Here is a 23090-nt window from a genome sequence, read left to right on the forward strand (position 1 = left end):
TACTATAGTGCCTATGCCCTACATAGGTATTTTAACCCCTATAGGAGGGCCACCTACTAACTCGGGGTGGGGATTAGGTATGAGCGTCGTGGGTTGGGGGCCCACTTTCGCATTCCACATGAGACCTACGGACAGAACAGTGGTCTCTAGTGCAGATTTGCTGGCTGTCGGAGTGAGGACGCTCACTCCAAGAAGTGGTTTGGGCAACGTTCTCTCTACCTAGCTTGATGGACACTCTACCTGGGCAACAACATGCTAGGTGGAGAGAATGTTGGCCAAATCTCCGCTTGGAGTGAGCGTCCTCACTCCGGCCAGCAAATCTGCACTAGAGACCACTGTTCAGTCCGTAGGTCTCATGTGGAATGCGAAAGTGGCCCCCAACCCCCGACGCTCATACCTAATCCCCACCCCGAGTTAGTAGGTGGCCCTCCTATAGGGGTTAAAATACCTATGTAGGGCATAGGCACTATAGTAAGTCTCTCTCTCTCTCTCTCTCTCTCTCTCTCTCTCTCTCTCTCTCTCTCTCTCTCTCTCTCTCTCACACTATTGTGGATGGCGGTAATCCTTTTCAGGCCTGTAACGCAGTCCATAACGCGAGGTTGGAGTTGTAGTTATTAGCCGCGATAGCAGCCACGCTAACGCTGCGGCTGTTTCGCCGCACACGATACACAGGTTCCCGTGGCCCCTGCTGTGGAATGCCTGCCTAGGAGAAAGCCAAATAATCCATATTTTACCACTGAGATTGCCTCACCAAAAATTCAGTTAAAACACACTAAGACATTGGAGAAAATAGTTAAAATCCTCTGACAAAGATCTATATTGATGCTACAATATAAGAAGCTGATTGACTCTGCTAAAAAGCAGTATTTTTCTTGTAGGCTATTTCAGGAGGTACACCGCCCACAAGCTCTTTTTTCCATGGTTAAATCTCTGATCTCGATCCCGGTATCACATCTCTTCCCTTCTGATGCTATGGATGCTGGGACTCTAGCCAACTTCTTTTAGAAAAAAATTAGTTAAAATGCAAGCTATGTTCCCCTCTGAATCCATAACCAGAGGACTTCCATTATCTCCTCGTATTCCTGTCTTGTGGGAAAATTTAGAATTTGTTTCAACTACAGAAATAAGGAAGAGTCTCCGTTATTTGAAATCCTCATATTTTAGTTGGATGTCTTTCCCACTGACTGATAAAAACGGGCTTTTGCCTTTTATATTGCAGTTGGTCTCCCAAATGTAAAAAGGTGTCGTTAGATCCTACTCAGCATTGTTACTATCGTCCAATTTCTAACCTTTCTTTTCTGGCTATATTACTTGAAGAGTGTTGGGTCAGCTCTAGGGCTCTTTCAAAGGGGCCGATGCAATTAATGTGCACTGATAGGGGGCACCGAACACTCAGCGCCCGCTTTCCTAACACGCCCCCAGGCACTCCTCCTGGGGGCGCCATGCAATATTTAAATTAGTGGTCGCATTAACAAGGAGGCGCTAGGGTCGCTTGCTTGCCCCTAGCACCTCCTTGAGAACGGGAGCCCGCGAGCGGTTGGCCATCTGTTAATTAGGAAAACAGATACCAAATTTATCGGCATCTGTTTTCCTAATCAGCGCACAGCCAGGGGTTCAGGAAACTGATTTTTGTTAACTGAGCGTCCGTTTCCTGAACCCGACCGCTGGAGCTTTTTTTTTTTTTAAGTTTTTTAAAGATTTTGTGCCTCTTACTTAATATCGCAACAATATTAAGTAGGAGGATGTACAGGAAAGCAGTTTTTTCTGAATTTTCTATTCAACTTTTGGGAGTGCTCAGCAATTAACACCTGCTCCGGGCGGGCGTTAATTTCTCAGCATAAAAATGTGCACTTTTTTTTTTTCATTCGGAGTAAATAGCTAATAACCTCATTCACATGCATTTGCATGTGATGAGCGCTATTATTTTTGCGCCTATACAACCCGCGTCCAACTGTGGGTTAAACAGTGCGCTCAGCTGAGCGCACTGTATTGCATCGGCTCCAAAGAGTTTACTATTCTTGCTGCTTCCCAGTTTGGGTTTCGAAAGGCTCATGGATGGAAACTCTCTTGCTTTGTTCTCTGTATTTCTTATGCCAAGGGCTGGATAAAAGGAAAGTGTATTGATGATTCTCCTAAACATCCCTGCCTCCTTTGATACAGTGGATCATATTATTCTACTTGCATAGCTAGCCAAAATTTGAATTGGTCAACCTAACCTTACCTGGTTCTGCTGTTTTTTATCCAGACAATACCAACAAGTGTGGTCGTGCTCCTTCCACTCTGATTGGAAGCCATGCATTGCTGGGGTACCACAGGGGTCAGCAGTCTCCCCAGCTCTGTTTAACATGTTGTCTCTCACTAAACTGCCAACATCATTCGGAATACATTTCCAGCTCTATGCTGATGACATTTTAGCTTATTTTCTCTTTGAGAATTTTGCGATCACTTCTTGCATAACTAATTTGCATGCAGTAATGTCCATGCAAATTCAAATTAACTTTGTCTCATCCTCAGTAAAACCAAGACATTAGGAATTTATTGGTCCCCGGCTCCTGAATCTTTTTCTTCCATTATGTTGGACGCTATTGTTATTCCTATTTGTTCTGAGATGCGCTACCAGTATCTGGAGGAACCGTACTTTTTGACTCTTAGGTTTCTATGAAATCCCAGATTAAAGCTGTTGCCAAGGTGGCTTTTTTGTACGCTGTGGCTTCTCTAACGGGTAAAACCATTTTTTTCCAGCTTGTCCAATAATTTCTAGTTTTATCTCATCTTGTCTCATTGTTTCTAGATCTCCCTCAGTCATTTTTACAAGTTCTGCAGGTGGCTTAGAATGCTTGAACCCACTTGATAACTGGGATTTCTCATTTCAGTCAACTCTTCAAGAGCTATACTGGCTTTCTATCCTGTAGAGGATCAACATTAAGTATTGTCTTTAGCTTATAAAGTGTGTTTTTTTCAGAGGCACCCTCCTCTTTATGGTCTGCCGCTTCTTTTTACATTCTAGCTTGTGTGATAAGATCTGCAAATGCACATTAACGGTCCCCTCTTCCAAAATGCTCGTGGAGACTTGTTCTCCCACCTTTTCCATGGTAGTGCCAGCTATGTTCAATGCCTTGTTCAGGGGATGCGAGGAAAAGGGTCCCTGTTTTACCTTTCAAAAAAAATGCAAAAACGTTGCTGTTTGAACAACTTTTTGGGAAGGAAAATTAAATCTGTCATTGTTTAGAAAGCAATTTATGATATATTGTTCTGTATTCTATATTACATTTCTATAGTTCCCCATTGAGATCTGGGTTGGGTTGATGGGAAATAAGTGCTAAATAAATAAATAGTAAGGGGTGTATTAGCCATTCAATAAAGGAGTTATTTTCAAAGCCATTTATGCATATAAATCTTAGTTTTACGCATGCAAATGGCTGGGCTTTGCTAAAGTAGTCCAGGGCTGAGTATGTGTAAAACTACACACGTACCCAAGTTACATGTATAATTTTACCCAAAGGTATTCCTGGGGCTGAAGCTGGGGCAGAGATAGCACTGACATGCATACCTTTTGTTTTAAAAAGTATGCGGTAGATATTCAAACAGAGCTGTTTAAGTGAATTAGCTGGATAACACTTATCCAGCTAACTCACATGGGATATGCCTCTGAATATCCTGCGTTGTGGTATCGCATTAGGCACTACCAACCCTCATTACCATTAACTCTGCCCCAGACTCCTCCCACTGGAATACTCAGTGGGTATTTGCATACGCATTTGTGTTGTGTTATTTATCGTGTGCGTTAGGACATTCATGTGTGCAAGTTAAGGCCCTAACGCGAATTGATAAATGGATAAGTAGCTCCTCTATAGCCTGCCCACCACTTAGCCAGGCAGCTACATAGCCAAGTAAGAAGTAAACCAACTATGTCCACTGAACAGGACCGGATATTCAACCGCCACCACTTAGCCAAATAAATGCCTACTTATCCGGCATGCCGAAGAGGAAATACTTTATGTGAGTGAATGTGTGGCTGTATGTGTGTACTTAGCGAATTATCCAAGTATAGGCAGACTTTATTTCTATGTAAGCTGTTTAAAAATTACCCTCTAAGCATCATATTTTTATTTATCGGTTATAAAGTGTCCGGGGGGTACATCTGAGATGGGTTTATTTAGCCTAATTTATTTATTTATTTATTTGAATTTCTTATATACCGGCATTCGCGATGGGAGTCGCATCATGCCGGTTTACAATAAACAGGGTGTGACAAAAGGATAAATACTTAAAAACACTTAACATTAACATGTGATAGAATAGTAAATATTCTAATAGTAAACCTGTCGCTTGTAATAAAGTACCTGACAGATAGTCCCAGGTGAAACGCAATGGAATTATAGTGTGGGTGGTGGCACATTTTTGACAAGGTTATTAATGAGAAAATAAGGCTATTAGGCTAACAAGCTAGCCTGGGTAGCAGGCTGACTTGGCTGCATTCCCCAGCTAATATCCAAAAGCATAAAAAACGATCTCCTGCAAGCCATCAAGCTTGTACAGCTGACAGCTGAAAGATATCTGTAGCACAGTGACTAGTGATAATGACAAGAAAGCTGATGACCAGAGCAAGATCAGTGTAAGTGATTAAGCCTGTGCGGCTTACTGCTGTCAGATGTCTTTAGCTAGAGCAGTGTAGACAAGGAAGACCAGGTACATTGAGTTTTTCCAAATTCTCCTTGCCTGCTGACATAGACTGTCATCCTATGTTACAGGACATAGTCATAGCACCGTGGATCCCCAGGACTGTAAGGAGATCAGAAGACACAGCACAGATTTATTTACAGGATAAAAAGCATTTCATTAAAAATTGTTAACTGCCTGCCTGCAGGATCTTCTTCAGGGTTGTAGTGTTGGGTGTGGCTGCATTGTAGCTGACCAGTTTGTAATTTGCTTGTCCTGTAGTGTTGTGTGTTTCAGGTCCTGGAGCACTGAAGAATGGTTCGGTGTGAGATGGATGAACTTTTCTTTCCCCATCTACCCCAACCATGTCTGTGCAGGGCTGATCTGCACAGAGAGCTCTCAGTTGTCAAGAGATGGAAATTTTAAAGAAAAGGTGCAGTGGCAGATCAATGATCACTTGAGCCCCGGGGCAAGTTTTCATTTTGTGTCCCCCCCCCCCCGCCCCCACAGCACACAAACACACAGCGCCCGCTCCCACCCAGTGATCTCACACCATAGAACACCCCTGCCCCCTTTGAAAATTAACCTCTAATTGTTTTTAGCTATAAGGCAAAGAAAATAAAGCAAATTTGATGTTGACAATTGTTGAGCACTTGCTTTTGCGTTAAGTGTGTGTTGACTCTTGAACTGCTGAGCTAATGCTATGTTTATTGGGTATCAATTCCATAGCACCGGGTACTTGGCTTTCCTTGGTATCTATAGTTCTGAAAAAGGAAACTAGTGTAGGAAGATGACTTGCTGTTCCAGGGCTAAAGCTGTATATTCATTAGGCCTTCTTTCTTCCTTTCTTTACAAGTTTTTTTTATATCGTCTTTCCCAGACGATCAGGACGGTTTACATAATTAAAAAATGTATACCATGCTGTGAATAACTTCAAAACCGCGTTACTGATCTCGTAGCCATTTTCTTTTCTGCAGAGTTCCAGAACAGCCCGATCTGAGGAGGAGCGCGACACGCTGTGGGACGCATGGGGCCCCTGGAGTGAATGTTCACGCACCTGTGGAGGAGGAGCTTCCTATTCTTTGAGACGCTGCCTTAGCAGCAAGTAAGTGCAGACTGTCCCTTTCCGTTCCCAAACTTGATGCGGTTAGAAGCTTAGGGTGGTTTTATGCGAGGGATGTTAACGTAGTGCTAACAGAACAGCTTTATCAGATATGGGTTCCCTGGTTGTGGCAACGAGGTCGTCACTTTAGTGGCAAAAAGAATAGTACACTCTGCATATAAAAATGATCTGATTTACAGTGAAAAACTAAATGTGAGTGAGCATAGCTTACAGACTGTGACATGAGACATGAAATACTTACTGACGGATTGATTTCTTGTATTAGAATAGCTTTTCCCTCCTCCTATTACCTCTCCTCAGTTTTCACCCAGAGAAGAGACAGTCGTCGATAGGAGTCTATAAAATAAGAAATGGACTGGAACGCGAATCGGTTGTTTACTCTTTCAAACAGTGCAAAGACTAGGGGACATTCAATGAAGTTACGAGGTGATACATTTAAGACAAATAGGAGTAAATATTTATTAATTAAAAGCATGCTTAAACTCTGGAATTTGTTGCCGGAGGAAGTGGTGGTAATAGCTGTTGATGTAGCTGGGTTTTAGAAAGGTTTGGATAAGTTCCTGGAAGAAAAATCCATAAACTAGTATTAATGTGGACTTGGGGAAATCCACTGCTTATCCCTACGATAAGCAGCATGGAATCTATCAACCTTTTGGGATCCTACCTGTTACTCGTGACCTAGATTGGCCACTGCTGGAAACAGGATACTGGGCTTGGTGAACCTTTGGTTTGATCCAATCTGGCAAAAATCTTATGTTATGTTTTCTCCTTCCCACTATCTCCTCTGACCCATTTCACTGCTAACCCCCTCTTTCTCTAATTCTCTCCTTTAACCTGAAACATCCCCCTAGCTTCATCCTGGCACAAGGACAAGCTGAAGCTGGCCATATCCAGACAGAGGTGTGCTGAGGTTTGCAGTCTCTGGATAGAGGAACACAGTCGGACACCTTTAGAAAGCTCCATTCTCTGTCTTGCATCGCCAGCAAAATGGCCTGTTCTGGCTGCATCAGGCCAAACCATCACTCTTCCCTGTGGCTCCATGGTTGATACTAGTATTGAAAGTTGTCTTTTTAACTGGTGGAGAGTTAGGAAACCTTGTTAGTTATCCCTGATCTCCTTCCCTGGGTAGTGTTTTTTAAAATAATTTTGCTCACCTTAACATCAAGCAAGCCTTTCGCAAGTAAGAAAAAAATGTGCACAACAATTTCTATGAATTTTGGAGGATGGCATCATCAGGGCAAGAGCAGTTTGGGATTTCTCCTGCCCCATTTGGACCCTGAGGATCAAGTAAAGCTTTAGGGGGGAGGGTGGCTGAAAGGTGAGCCCAGAAGGAGGGACTTTTAAAAAAGGTTTTGTGCAAGAAGGGGGCCAGAGGTCTGTCAATAAAACAAAAGAAAAATGATCCAAATTTTGTTTTTCTTGTGTTTTATTAACAAAATGACACAGAAAATGTTTTAAATAAAAGCACAACCCTGTCATCTATACTACTACATAAAAAAATACACAAAACCTCTCCAGTTTGTTTCTGTTGTGAATTTATTACATTAAAATTAAAGAAGAAACATTGTATGTCTACAGTCAAATTTCCCCAGCTGTCCTTTCACACACCCCTTTCAAAGCACACTTCATCACATTTTGCTGTCCCTGTGCATGGACTCCTTTCCTTTGTGTAGTAGAATTACAGGACATGCTTGGCTGCCTCTGGAAAGGGGCTGATTTTCATTTGTTTAGCCACTGTGGTCATGTTCCATAGCATCTTCTCTCTTCTTCAAGCCCACCTCCGACCCCCAAATCTTATTGCAGGAATCTGTTTGCTAACCAGTCCCCTTCAACGTTTTGCTCCCCGGTTTCTTCTTCATTATGCCTTCTACCCATCTATATCATTGTGTTGGTGAAATCAGTTTGGAAGACTGCATTTACAAATGGTACAAATAGCCTTATGAGCTCGGCATTATATGCTGCTTTTACATCCAGCACTAATTTATTTACATTTCTTTCATATTCAATATACAAAAATACCTGAGTGAGGGACAATATTTATACATATAAATCAGTTATAATAAATAGACAACAAACAATAAATACAATAATAAATAAATAGACAAAAATAAATATGTTGAAAATGCATTGCGAGAAAGGCTCTTTTAAAGAGCCATGATTTTAAATCTTGGCAATTCCTCAGCTCTTAGGACAGACCATTTCACAATTTAGGACCAATGAATTTAAATGCTCTCTCCCATGTAGGGGGCGGGTCAGAGGGGCGGTCCCGAGGCCTCCTTTGTTGCGGCTGTGCCGGAGGTTCGCGCGCCAGCAGCTGGCCTGCACACTCAAGATACACCTGCCTCAGGCAGGCGTAAGAAATAAAATAAGGTGGGGGGGATTTAGGTAGGGCTGGGGGGTGGGTTAGATAGGGGAAGGGAGGGGAAGGTGGGGGGGACTGAAAAAAAAGTTCCTTCCAAGGCCACTCCAGTTTTTTGTATTTATTGTGGTGGTCAGGAGGGTCCCCCAAGACTTGCCAAAAGTCCCTGGTGGTCCAGCGCGGGTCCAGGAGCGATCTCCTGCACTCGGGCCATCGACTGCCAGTAATCAAAATGGCGCTGATAGCCTTTGCCCTTACTATGTCACAGGGGCTACTGGTGCCATTGGTCAGCCCCTGTCACATGGTAGGAGCACAAGATGGCCCTATACGTTGCAGATTACCAATACGTAGGAAACGAATGCACACCCCTATTATCTAGTCCCCCACCACTCTATCTCCCTCCACCAGACCACCCCTGCCAGTCTCTCTCTCTACCAGTCCATCCCGCCAGACACTCTCTCTATCTCCGTCCACCAGTCCATGCCCATTCTCTCTCTCTCTCCACCAGCCCATCCCCACCATTTGTTTTTTTCTCTCTCCCTCCACCAGTTGCTCCAAATCCAGACATACCCAGTTGTGTGGCTGCCTGTAGTTATACTACACAAGTTACTGAATATAAGTACATTCTTGCACATTTACTGATGTGCTCTGCAATTTTATGTATTCAATTTATATCAGTAAGCATTATTTAAATTAAATCAGTCTGGGCTACATATAATTATTTCTTTGTTATTACATGAATACATTTCCTTATATACAGCACATAACTGCAGGTAAAAGTGAAAGAAAAGTATGTGGGGGTAGACAAAAATGTTAGAGATTGAAATGGGGGTCCACATGCCCAAAAAGGTTGGGAGTTCCTAATCTAGAAATCTGTGGCACCAGCCACTTAAGTTGCAATGACTGGGCTAAACTGGGTGAGATACAAAATAGAGAAAAACCCCATGGATCTTTGTAGATGAAAGCTCATGTTATCATAGCCCAATAGAGGCCAATTTCTATCGAGTTGGAAGCCCAAATGACTCCAGTAGGTAGTTGGGAGTGACTGCATCCAGATCCTTTTCTGTCACCTGGAATATTGCAACTCAGTCCTATAGTTAAAATGCTTTGGGGCCGATGCAAAAAAAAAATGCAATGAAAGCTGAGTGTTCAGCACCTGCTTTTCCAACTCGTGCCAGACACCGCTCCTGGAGGCGCCACGCAGTATTTAAATTAAGGATTGCACTGTTGAGGAGGCGCTAGAGTCAATTGTGTGCCCCTAGTGCCTCCTTGACAGCAGGCGCCAGGGGGAGGTCGGCTGTCCGCCAGTTAAGAAAACAGATGCTGAATTTATCGATGTCTGTTTTCCTAATCGGCACACGGCCACAGGTTCGGAAAAAGGAAGCTGGCTAACTGAGCGTCCATTTTACAAACATAACTGCCAGCGCGTTAAAAAAAAATTTGTTTTTTTTAAATCTTTTGTTCCTCCGACTTAATATCACCACGATGATATACAGAAAAGCTCTGGGCAGATGTTAATTTCTGAGCACAAAAATGTGCGTATTGGACACACAGTGACTAACTAATAGCCTCATCAACATGCATTTGCATGTAATGAGCGCTATTAGTTTCGTGGCGCGTTGGACGCGCATAGTGGAGGCACTAATCCCCTTATAGCATAAGGGGCTGTGGATGCACCTACGCAACCCGCGTCCAACTGCGGGTTGGCTTGGCTGAGCGCACTGTATTGCATCGGCCCCCTTAGTCAGGTGAATACCGCAGCCCACCCCCAGATTTATGCAGAAACCTCAACAAGCTTTGCAACAGTCCACATCTCCTCTCAGTGATAGAGTGAATATATGTGTATGCTTCGTTATACCTCCTAGGATTAGCTACAGGCCTGACTTCCATATCCAGTATCACTTGGTTTAAAGTGAAACGGTGATGCATGAATAGTATTGTCTACCCAGCTCTGAACTTTTATTTATTATGAGGGGGCTTTCTGCTATCCTTGGTCAAAGAGCGTTCCTTGAAAAATCACTCCACAGGAGAGGCCAATAAAATCATATGCATGTGTTATTTCTAAGAAAGGAAACAGCACAAGGATAAGAGCTAGCCTTAGCCAGAAAAGGAACCTGACAGTGGCTACATTAATTAACCCCTGTTCTCTGGCAGGCTGCTCCAGGGCTCTTAGATTTAGATTACTTAAGTACCTTTCTCACGGAGGCTGGAAAAATGATTGTGCAGATGAAACAGGAAAGCAGTAGCTGCTTTATTATGATACCTGATAACAAGCGCCTGCTTTGCCTCACCTCCGTTTCCCTGTGTTAACCCCTTCATTGATCGCTTCCTGATACTAGGGGTTTCAGCCAGTGAGCTGGCGTTTAAGGCCATCGCCGTGTGCCGAGTTGGTTAATTGGAACTGCACACTTCATTCCATTTCTCTCGCAGTCCTTGCGGACAAACCGGCGCAGAACGACAGCCTTAAAACAGTAAGACATGCCAGTAGCAACGCCTATGAGCTTGTAAACTCATTTTACTATTAGCAACGGAGCACCTCATTCACTAGTAGTGGACTTGGACCTAGCAATTTTTGCTAAACCTGAGGGGGTATTATGTGAAAATTCTTGTAATTATTTTAAGCCATCAACCATTCCAAGTTTCATTACAAAAGGTACTAAACTAATATACAAAAGGCCCTGCAGATTTCCTAAAATCCAGCAGCTTCTATACGTGCATTTTTTCACTGGGTAAAGTTAACGCTGCTTCTAGTGATTTCCTCAGTTTTTCCTTTTGCAGTTTCAGCAATGCCTAAAATTGTAGCTTTTTTTTGCTTTTTTTTTAAATAAACTGTACTAGCGTATTCGTATGTTCTGTATGCAGCCCATGGCAAGAGGTAATGTTTTTGCATTTTATAAACTGACATAACCAGAGCCGCCTAGACTTCTGGGATTTGGTAACAAACTTAAACACATCTGTATTCCTGGCAGAGAAGAAATAAATACTTATGATTGTAAGTTATAATAATGTTACTCCTAATAATTGGTTAGATTTAAATTAACAACACCAGTGTGTTAAAGTGTAAACACATGCAAATAAAAGATCATATGATCTGTCTCTGGTATTTCAGTTCACAAAAGTGGAATGTCTCTAATTAAATGAAAAGAAAAATATATAACTACAAAAAAAAAAATTCAGACACTTTAAAAAGTTTATGCATAGTTCAACTTTGTACAATGGAATCAGTTTGCATGGTGCATTATGCTTCTGGCCCTGTGGGGAAAGGAATGCTTAGCCCTTTACTTGAGGGACTACCTTTCATTATTTTATGCATAGGACAGCTTTTAGCATCTGTAGGGGAAAAAGAAATTTTATCCTGCCTGTTTTGGAAGTGCAGAAAAAAAAAAGCAAAAGATAAAAGGATCCTAATCCTCCAGGTATGAATTGAACAAGTGGAATTAATTGTGTTTTCTAACACTTCCTTGCCAACATTCCGATCAGTGTCAGATTTCTTCTACTGTCAGGCATTGTTTTGACTGCAAATCTTGTGCTGTTTGGATTCAAATTTGCCGAGTCTTTGTTGAAACAAGGGGTGAGGTTTCAAACTGTACGTAGGAGGACACAGGAAGTGCATGCATGTTTTTGTTTTCAAAATATCTGCCTCTTTGGAGCAGAAGACAAGACAAAGGGCTTTAAATTGGATTATAAACCCACTGAAATGCTGTGAGAGAAATCAGGCACTCTCATTGCTCTTTAAAAGGTATTAACAAGCCATAACTTATCTTTATTTTGATTTTGAAGGGCAAATGAACTGGAGAATGTCCTACAGAATTAGAGATACAGGGAACATATCCTAATATGATGGTAATGCAGTAGGGTTGCCCGTAGCTCCATATCCTTCAATATGATATATTATATAAAATAAAATATAATCCCCTTTCATTGGAGGTCACTTATGGCAGCGACAAGGGTGGTGCATTACCCTTCCGCAAGCGCAGCTCAACAGTCCAGAGTCCTAGTTGGGCACCAGCCAAAGCTGGGAGTCCCAAGGGGAAACCAATATTTCAACAAGAAATAAAACATAGATGCACACCCAAGTATTGTTCCAAAGCAGAGGAAATTTATTCAGAGAAAAGGGGGGGAAAAAAAGTCTACTAACCAGCAGGCAGATTTAGGGTGGCCAGCTTTTCCATAGACCTGAAATGGCCACTGGAGGACTTGGGGGGGGGGGGAGGGGGTCAGAAGGTGCACCTCTCCTCCCTTTCATTTGCATATATGTGCTCCCACTGCTCCTGAACCATACTGAGGGCCCTCCAGATTTTGTTATTTATGCTTTCTCCCTCACAAATGTCCATGTTCTTTTTCTCTCTCCTATTCCTATTCACACACACACACACAAACACACTCTCTCCCTCTCTCATACACACAAATTTCACTCTCTTCCACTCTCTTCCACTTACACACATGCTCTCTCACTCTCACTCACACCACCCTCCTCATTTGTTTCCTGACTGGGGCACTGCCCACAGTGACGTTCCAAGGGTCTCCGGCGCCCGGGGGCCAATGCATTTGTGTGCCTCTCCAGCACCTCTCCCCTATCCTTCTTGTACTAATGCTTAAGGGCACAGAAAATCAGTGGCATCTCTAGGCAGAATAATTTATGGGGGAGGGGGGGGCAAATGACATTTCCTCATATCACACCCACCTCCATAGCATGGCCCCCTGCTTTAAAATTGGCTATAAAAAAAGGCTTAATAAGAAAGTCCAAAGGGTCCTTTGAGTAATTTTTATGAGCTGGCTAGTTTCATACTTCTAGTAAAACTACTATTAAAATTAATTGTTAGCTTCATTCAACTACATGGCTCTGAGAGTGAAGTCTGGAATGAATACAGGAAGGGAAAGAATGTCAATATACATCCTGCACCTCCAGTTCTGTAACACACACTGCATATCCACAGAAATTCCCCCAACAATGGAACTTGGATGTTCCCCTTACAGCTCATCATACAAAAAAAATAGTTTCAAATTCTGGTGTCATCTCACAGTAATAGCAACACAAACACCTTCTACTGCCAGACATGTTGTGAACACAAAACTCCACAAAAAAATACTCAAAAATCTATTCAGCAAACCTATCATAATGCAAAATTAGTAACACTGAGGACTCAAACAACAATAAACCTACCTGTGAAAAAGCACAGGTAAATAATACACTGGGTCCTAGAATACCAATACACCACCTACTGAGGAAACAAAACAAACCCAATTGCTGTAGATCCCTATACAGACACTACACGCTAGCAGAATCTCTCATCACGGTCACACACACAGAGCAGAGACAGACTCTCACCAAATACAGAATAAAGGATCACAAATTAGACAAAAACTGAAACGGAAACCCCAAGAAGCCAGACTTTTTCGGGTAATGTTTTAAACCCCAGTGCGCGTAAATCCCGGGGTTTACGCGTGTGGCCAGGCCTTACACTCGCCGGGCCTATTTTCAAATGGGCCCGGCCACACGTATAAACCCCGGTACGCGATTAAGTGCCGGGGCCTTTAAAGGGGGTGAGGAGGGGTGAGGCTGGAGGTGGCTGGTACAGTGGCCATTTGCTGCTGTGCTGGGGAAGCACATGCCGGCAGTTAGCTGGCACGCACAAGTTGCTTCTACTCTAGAGGAGCAGCAACTTAAAAAAAAAAAAAAAGTAAGGTAGGTTAGATTTAGGGGTTGGGGAGAAGAGGGGAAAGGGAAGGGGAAGGGAGGTTAGGTAGGGGGTAGGAAACTGGGGAAGGCCAGGATGCATCGCCACGCAAAAAATGCATAAGTAGTCCCCCTTGCACACGCCACCCACACACGTGCAGCACCTGGATTTTATAACATGCGTGCGCCAGCGCACGTATGTTATAAAATCTGCATTTCCATGTTTGCGCATAGTAACAGTGGAAAAACAGAACCACCATTCTTCATAAAACAAAATCAAGAAACATAAAGCAGCAATTATAATAGGAAAACCATTCTAATAAAAGAATATTTTAAAACTACTGACAAATAGAATAACTTCTATTAATTAAAATCATATATATTTTTAAAAAATTTCCCAAGCACCATAAAATATTTCAAAACAGCACATATATCCAATAACACCCAATAATTAAAACTAATAAGGATAAAAAAAAGCCCCTGCCTTGATTTCTAGTCACCCTAAGATTGTCGAGGATTAGGTGAGTACACCAACTTTATCCTCTCTTTCTCACACATATTCTCAGGAGATTGGAAGTCCTGGTTCTCACAAAAAAAACATAAATTCCTTCTGTACTCTATATAAAATCATGACAAATCTTCCAAATTTCCCTGAAGCTAAGTCATTTACATGCAAGTCAGCCTGATACTGAATGTATGCAGACAGTATTCTAAATACTAGGGGTGTGCATTCGTTTTCAACGCATATGTAAAACGCAACGTAATTTTTTTTTTTAACTTAAAAAAGTGATGAGGCGAAAACGATCGGATTTCCAACTTATTCAACATAGCTATGTTGAATACGTTGGAAATCGCGATTGTTGATGCCTCCTGACCCCCCCAAGCTGGCCAAAAGTTCCATTTGGGTCCAACGAGGGTCCGGGAGCGGACGCGCGGGGAATCACGTGACGTCCGCGTCACTCCGACGTGACGCTGACGTCACGTGCTCCTCGCAAAGGAATACAGGAATGGCGTCCTGACTCTCCGCTGGAGCACCAGGGAGTTTTGGTAAGTCTTGGGGGGGGGATTAAGGAGGGTGAGGGGTTTAAATTTTTATTTAGGGAATCGGTGCACGTATGGACATAGACTCAACTTATGGAATTCTACATATGTCCATATTGACCGAAATTGACCCCCCCCTTTCGACTTATGGACTTATGAACATAAACTTTTGGTCTGCACATCCCTACTAAATACTATCCTTCTAGCTATAAATAAAACAAAAGGTCAGATAATACTTGAAACTCACACTCTTTTCTCTCACTACAAAATAACAAACCACTGCTTTCTCGGCACTGCTATATAATTAGTATTCTACAGACTATGGCTATGAGAAACGCTCCCATCAATCTGCAACTGCTCTTTCCTTTGTGGTAGCAGCAATGTGGCTGGGGTAGGAATCTCACCTCATTGCTATGTCCTGTCTTTTCCTCACTCTGCTTGTCTGTACGCAAAAGACAACCTTTCTTTTATACCTAATTTTAAAAAAGTTAATTAACAATCGATCTCCTGCTCCTCATTGGCTCTGGTCCGGGATTACACCCCAAGTTCTGATTCCAAGAACTGCCATAGGACCATTCAACTCAAATTTTTCCTTCTGCGGAAATATCCATTTCATCCTAGCAATTGTAGCCAGGTCCACTTGGTGTCACTGCAGGTCAGGGGATATAATACCACTGGCTTCCAGCCATGGCACCCCTTTCCCTTGTAGTGGAGCCAGAGGGTAATTTAACATTTGCCTAGGTGAAAATGATTTCTGTAGGCTTTAAAAGAAAGAATTTGCATTGGCCCCTGTCTGTCTCGACCAGCAAAGGTACTGCCAAGTAATACACATGTCACCATTTGCCTTTACGGTTCTCCCCTTTGCAGTTTAATTCCCCTTTGCTAGTCAGAGCAAGAGCATTATCTTAAGCTTCTGGCTTACAATTATACATGGGGACTGGAGAAGACTGGGAGCTGTTGTGCTTCCCCTTAGCCTGGCGCCCGGGGGCATTGGCCCCTCTGTCCCCCCTCGGCACGCCACTGACCGCCCATGTCCCAATAAACAGAAATGGGGAGAGTGGGGCAGGGGAAGCTGAAGAACAGAGAAATATTGACCCTCCCCTCAGCAACAGGGCAACTTTATTTGGAGGGAGGCTGGAGCTGGACTCCGGATAAGAGGACAGCGACTCACAGGTCAAGTGCAGCATAGCAAGGCAGCATGTGTAACCAGCAGGCAACAGTGCAGACATCCACAGCTGTGGCACCAGAACCACCAGCGAGGACTCACAAAGCCAGAGGAGATGTCTCCGTCTGTCAGATCTCTCACTCTTTCTGTTCCTGGCCGAACTGCACGTGGTGGTGAGCCAGCAGCACGCCCCAGTCAGGCAAAAAAAATGAGGAAAGCAGGTGAGCCTTTTCAGTCCAGTTGCCGGAGTTTCTGGAGCTATCGCAATAAAGCCAGGCAAGCCACCAGCTAGGGAGGAGGCAGGATGCAGCGAGGTTGGTGAATAAAGGACTGGAGCTGTGGCAGGCCAGTAGTGGAGGTCAAGTTTAGGGCAAGGCATGTGACTCTCCTCTCTCTTCTGCAACTGCATCAGCATGACAAGGCAAACAGAAGGTAGCTGATTAGTGTTACGTTAGTAAGGCCTCCTGCTTCCACTGCTGATTGGCTACTGGGCTGGTTCAATACAGGTAAATACAAAAAGTGTATTTCCCTCTGAACCCAATACAGTAACGAACATAAACAGAGGTCTAATATGTGGTCCAAATTATTCCTACATACCAATTCAAAAAACTTTTACAATCACATTTATTACATTTATCACATGTAGGCATTCAAAACCCAAACTGCAAAATACCTGAGGTGCACCCCAAATGGTAAAACCCTATATACTATATAATATACCATCTCATCATAACCATCCATCCATCAAACCCTCACACACATGCATACACATTCATACATACACTCATTAAAACAATACCATCACTCTATAAAACACAAATCTTTTATAATATGTACAATATCCTCCTTATATATTAACCCACTAATCTTTTCCTATTAACTTTACTCACTCATTTGCATATTGTCCTATCCAAGTTCCCTACAAGATCCCTTGTTTCACCCTCTAAAGAGCTTCTTCAGGGGATATATTTATATGATGGCTCATCATCAATTTAAAGGAAACATTCACAATTAGTTTCCATTGTAAATCCAATAAAATATCCGCGGTAACTCTGAAGAACAATTCACAGCGTTGATTCTTCAAACAAATTTTTCAGTATGCTGAAAATATGTATCCAGGAGATCAATAAATACATCTATTTCCTGATGTTATGTTCAAATTTCAAGACAACCACTTCATCATAACTCAACTCGATATATTTCATAACCCATAAAACTATGAAGTAATTCATCTGAATATACCTCATTCCAGTATGAAAGATCTAAAAAATAAAAACAAAATGTAATAACTAAAGGGAAGTATCACCTTCAGTTCCCACCATGTTATCTTAAACGCAATAACACTACATACTCCAACAATTACCACCAGAACACTTCTGCAAATCACCACACAAAAGGACTAAACGGTGCACCTAAATATCAAAAATTATAGTGAACTAGCAACTCCTTTTCACAAAAGATTTTTTACAAATTTAAAGCATCATTTTCCAAAAACAAGCTTACCCCATTACTCCGGCATTTAAAACGCCACATCGCTCTCCAAACCACAATCCAAAATGGCCGCCATTGAGCCAAATAATGCTGTTTCGTACCATGAATCCTGACTTTGTGAAATAAGGAATACCACAAATAATCCTATGAATTCAAGACCGAGACTCAGATACTAACAAATTGTCTGTTAGTGTAAAGGGCTCTTTTATAGGCACGTTTCACACACCTAGAAGGATACCCACGAGAGATAAATTTCTGAAACAACTGCTTAGACCTGATCTTATATTCATCAACAGTGGTACAGATATGTCTATATCTAAGAAACTTCCCTATAGGAATACCTTTCTTCAGTTTTGACATTGAGTGGGAGGTGTATTTTTAGAGATTGGGTCCCATTTTGCCCGGGATTGAAAGAGTAGGAAAGGATTGGTACAATGTTATCCAATTTCTTTGGTTGCAAGTTGATAAGGGGCAGTTTCTCCCTTTCTCTCATCATTGTCTGAGTTAGGTTATATCTGGTATGAACGCCGACTGGGAAGGAACTGGGGAAGGCCGCGATGCGTCGCTGTGCGACATTTACAAAACTGTACTCCCCCTTGTGCGTGCCGCGCGCCCATGCATGCGTGGATTACAAAATCTGGCGCACGCATGTTATAAAATCAGCATGTGCCAAGTAGCGCATGCACATAGTCGCACACGCACCTATTAAAATCTACCCCTCTTTGAATATAGACCTGCTCGTGCCTGTAGGAGCCTAACATGTATGAATTCCAATAAAGCTCCAAGGTAGAGACAAAAAAATACTATTGCTTTGCTGAGAAACATACTGGTTTCTCACATTGCAAACTTTCAATCCAAATGGCCTTAATAATGAACTGATCTGACTTGTTTTCTTAAAAGTTAACTATCTTCTCCTTTCTAATATCCCCAATAACGGTTTTGGGTGCCTAGATCCCATTACTACCTTTTATTCATTTCATAAATTTCTGAAGGGAGAATATGATTATTATGATTCCCATCCAACCATAAAATCCTTCCAAAAGCCCTAGAGGGGAGTTCTTGAAGGGCTTTTTCTAATGCAAATTGTCCTCCGGTATATTACATTGATTGAAGGACATGCTGTTTTTATTTTCTAAAGCTTTTTTCATGTGATATTTGAAGAAGTTCATTATCCTGACCTTGGAAATGGAAAGAAAGGAGAACTGGTTTGTATAAGCTGGTTTTGTATTGATTTGCTGGGTGAAAGTTGTGCTTTGCCCTGTCTGTGGTCAAGACTTTAAAATCTTGGATTCATAAATTATATGGAATATTCTAGTTTGAGTCTGTGGTCAGGGCTGGTTTGTTAGTTTATTTAATTTCTCTTCTTTTACCTTTTATATGGTGCTTTATTCATTCATACTCATTTTCCAACACTGTATTTAATTCTTCATTTATTCTTATAATTCATTAATTACAGTCTGGAAGGATACAGCTTTCCTTATCATGGGATTCATAGCGCAGCTATTTTAGGCACATTTCATCAGTGTAGAGCGCCTATTGCTGTCACCATATCTATCCATCTATTCATCCATACACTTATATTCGGGGCTCTTTCCGTGGATGGATTTGGCTGAAATTTGATAGGAAAGTTCCAACACGCTTGCCAAATTAACTTTCAGCCAGACCCATCCAGGGAGAAGGTTCCCAATAGATGTGCCAGGAACTGGGAACTTAATACTCCGGAAGGCTGTGTGTCTTCTTTGTGTTAAGCCAGAAGCGTCTGATTCTCTAACTTGTTTTTTAACATGTCAGTCTTTGATAATCAGTGAAGTCTGTCCAGATGATTTGCTGTTACATAAAAGGTGGTTGGGTTTCCATGCTTGTGCATTCCTGTACAGGCAGAACCCAGACACTGCAATTCACAGTAGATGCAGGCAGAATTTTAGGTATATAAAAGCCAGAGGCATGTGGTAGGATTAGCTTCTTTTGACCATGTTTCTGTAGTAATGATAATACTCCAGTTAGTAGGGATACGAAGAGGGATGGCATACGTTGCATTCGTAATTTGTATTCGTTGGGGGGCAGATATGTTGCATTCTGGAAGAGGGGCCCCCGATACGTTCATGTGTTCATTCTTATTCGTTTCCCAGCCTAAAATTGAATTAACTACAACCCCCCACCCTCCTGACCCCCCCAAGACATACCAAATCTCCCTGGTGGTCCAGCGGGGGTTCCGGGAGTCATCTCCTGCACTCACGCCATTGGCTGCTGGTATTCAAAATGGCGCCGATAGCCTTTGATCTTACTATGTCACAGGGGCTACCGTTGCCATTGGTCGGCCCCTGTGACATAGTGAGGGCAAAGGCTATCGGCGCCATTTTGATTACTGGCAGCCGACGGCCCGAGTGCAAGAGATCACTCCCAGACCCCTGCTGGACCACCAGGGTCTTTTGGCAAGTCTTGGGGGACCCTCCTGACCCCCACAAGACTTGGCAAAAGTCCCTGGTGGTCCAGCGGGGGTCCGGGAGTGACTTCCTGCACTTAGGCCGTCGGCTGCCAGTATTCAAAATGGCGCCGATAGCCTTTGCCCTTACTATGTCACAGGGGCTACCAGTGCCATTGGTCGGCCCCTGTGACATAGTGAGGACATAGGCTATCGGCGCCATTATGAATACCAGCAGCCGATGGCGTGAGTGCAGGAGATGGCTCCCAGACCCCCCACTGGACCACCAGAGAGTTTTGGTAAGTCTTGGGGGGGGGTCAGGAGGGTGGGGGTTTGTTTAAATTCGCTCTTTTAGACGGCCAAATAATTCAGTGAAGATTCGTTGTATTCATGGGGAATCGCGATACGTTTCGCTTCCCCACGAATACAATGAATATGGCCCTATACATTGTGGATTACCAATACGTTGGAAACGAATGCACACCCCTACCAGTTAGCATGCATGGGCCATTCCTGAGAAGGGACAGCATGTGGATTGTCCTGAATGGCTTATCCCTAAATCTACTAGTTTCTATCACCTAAATACATATACCCTAGATGAGAGGAGAAAAGCAGAGAATTTGAATGAGACTTTCAAACACCTCAAAGGTATAAATAATGCACAACAAGAACTGCAGGCCTGGTACTCTCTCCCCTTCCTACTTGCGAATCCAACCCATTTTCCCCCATGCTTTTGCCCTCGTCCTCAAAATGTGTTTATACTTTCAAGAATGAAAAGGGAGCCTGCAGTTTGGAGAATTACATGAATGCGGATATTTTATAGTTTATAAAATTCAAACTTTTGAACAAACACTACTCAAGGATTACCTGGACAACCATGATATCCTTGACCAGTTCCAGGCTGGTTTTTGCAGGGGTCACAGCATTAAAACCTTTGCTCTCTCTGCTGGATTACCTGGGCCTAAACAGGGCCGGCTCTAGGGGAAATGTCTCTCTGGGTGAAATTGGCTCCCTGTTGACTCTTCAGCATACTGGATGATGCCGGCAGCACCAAGGGCATCCCTCAGTTCATGGCACCCTACCAGCATACCTTACTGAAAGGCCAGCCCTGGGCCTAAACCTGGATAAGGGGGATGCAGTTCTGGTAATACACCTGGATTTGTCTTCAGCATCTGGTATTTTGATTCATTCTATTCTGCTCAGTTGCCTAAAAGCAATAGGTTTCACACTATCCATTCTAAAATGGTTTATAAGTTTACATCATTTCTGAAGGGTTGATATCAGCAAGTGAGAAGAGGGGATGAAGGCTATAGCTAGACATCACTAAGCGCAGGAGTATGCCAAGGATCCACACTTGTACTGGTATCATTTAATATCTGCCTCTGTCCCACTATAAGGAGGAAATACATTTTTGGGGATTATCATATCACATTTGTGTGGATGATATCCAGTTATTTCCCCATTGCAGTCCAGAATAACTGAAGTATTTACTCTCGCTGACTGCCTTCCCCTGAATTTGAAAAAAAATGGAGATCCTATGGGTCAGTTGCTCATTGGACCCAGACAATTTAAAACAACTAAACTGGGTTATTATATTGTACCACCTTCAAAGGAGGTCAGAAACCTTGGAGCCATTTTTGAGTCCAAGTTAACAATGAAAGCTCAAATTAGGTTGGTGGTACAAAGGTCAATCCGTAAGCTGGACATGGTACACAGCTAGAAATATTTGTTGCAGCCTTCTGACCTTAGCGACATGAGGCAGGCATAAGTTTTTTTAGGAGTTGGCTACTGCAGTTCCTGGGGCTCCTAACATCATTACTGTGTGTATTACTGCTTATAAAATGTGCAACTGCATCATGATGGGCTGTAGCAGTGGCATAAATTCAGATTTAAAGGGCCCCCAGAAGGGTGGGGGTTCCCCTTGAGAAGATTCTGGAGTGGCACGAAGTAGGCACCTTTATTCCTTGGGGCTCCCTTTCTCTGCAGGGGCCAGTGGGGGTGTGGCTTCTGAGATAAGATGACCCCAGTTATCAGAGAGCCCCATTTGTTCCTAATATCTTGGTGTTTTAAGTTGAAAGCCCTCATGCTTACCTCTAGGGTTATCCAAGGAGGCACTTCCATACATTTGATATCGCAGTAACAGAGCACGAACCCAGTAGATCTCCCAGAAAGTCAGGGAAGGCCTGAGACTGTGTTTGTTGAAGAGCACCATTTGTTTGAGACCCACAACATATATATACTTCTGTTGCCAGATGCAGTTTATGGAATGACCTCCCCTTGAGAGCCGCACTGAGCCCAATTACATAGGCTTTAGTTGAAAGGTTAAGACTCCATTTTTCATAAATGCTTTCAAGACGAACTGTTGAATATTGTATGCCCTTTCTGATGGCAGTATGAAAGGGATTCCATAGGTAGAAAGTATTCTACTAATGTGAATCAGATGTTTGAAAATTGCCTGTCATGCATGCAGGTAAAAGTGCATGCATAGCTCCACTACACACATACTTTAACCCTCATTATAGTAAAGGGATTTCCAGGGTGAAATTAGGTCAGAAGAGAAAACTATGTTCATAGTTTTGGCCAGAAAAAAATATCCACAGATAAGCAGATGCAAATCTATGGGACAATTGGTTCAAAAGTCTTGGTTACAAAGTATTGGAGATTCTTGTCTGATGATATAACATTTGCTTGTCTCTGTGTCCAGTCATTGGCTCACTCTCTACTGCATTTGTTTAATATACATGTATGCTGTACAATTTATATTGTAACCCATTAAGAGAAAGCACTTAGGATTGTTGAGATATATAAATTCACTATTGGCCAGATTTTAAATCTGCCACACGCGTAAAAATTGATATTTACGTGCGTAAGTGCCAGGCCCTGACAAATGGGCAGACTGGGGGGGCGGGGATGGGTGGTCCAGGGGGTGAAGCCTCGCGCGCTGGCAGCTTCCGGTGTGCACAAGTTACTTCACGTCGGGCCCTGAAGTAACTTGAAGAGAAAAAGATTTAAAATAAAAAAGGGGGATTTAGAGAGTGGGGAGGAGAGGGGAAGGGGAAGGGAGGTTAGGGTAGGGAGTAGTAAAGTTCCCTCCCAGCAGACTGGGAGGGAACTGGGGTAGCCCTAGTCTCGTCACTGCGTGAATTTGCAAAA

General features: G+C 42.8%; 1 protein-coding gene across 5 annotated transcripts in view; it reads left to right on the plus strand.

Annotated features, from left to right (window-relative positions):
- Positions 1-23090, plus strand: part of ADAMTSL1 (ADAMTS like 1) — a 1467826-nt gene that overhangs the window by 776340 nt on the left and 668396 nt on the right. For all 5 annotated transcript variants that reach the window (XM_029608733.1, XM_029608741.1, XM_029608751.1 and 2 more), the window contains one exon: positions 5637-5764. In XM_029608733.1, coding sequence (XP_029464593.1) covers positions 5637-5764 — 128 coding nt within the window. The remainder of the gene's footprint in view (positions 1-5636; positions 5765-23090) is intronic.

This window comes from Rhinatrema bivittatum, chromosome 1 (genome assembly GCF_901001135.1).
Source record: "Rhinatrema bivittatum chromosome 1, aRhiBiv1.1, whole genome shotgun sequence".
NCBI lineage: Eukaryota > Metazoa > Chordata > Amphibia > Gymnophiona > Rhinatrematidae > Rhinatrema > Rhinatrema bivittatum.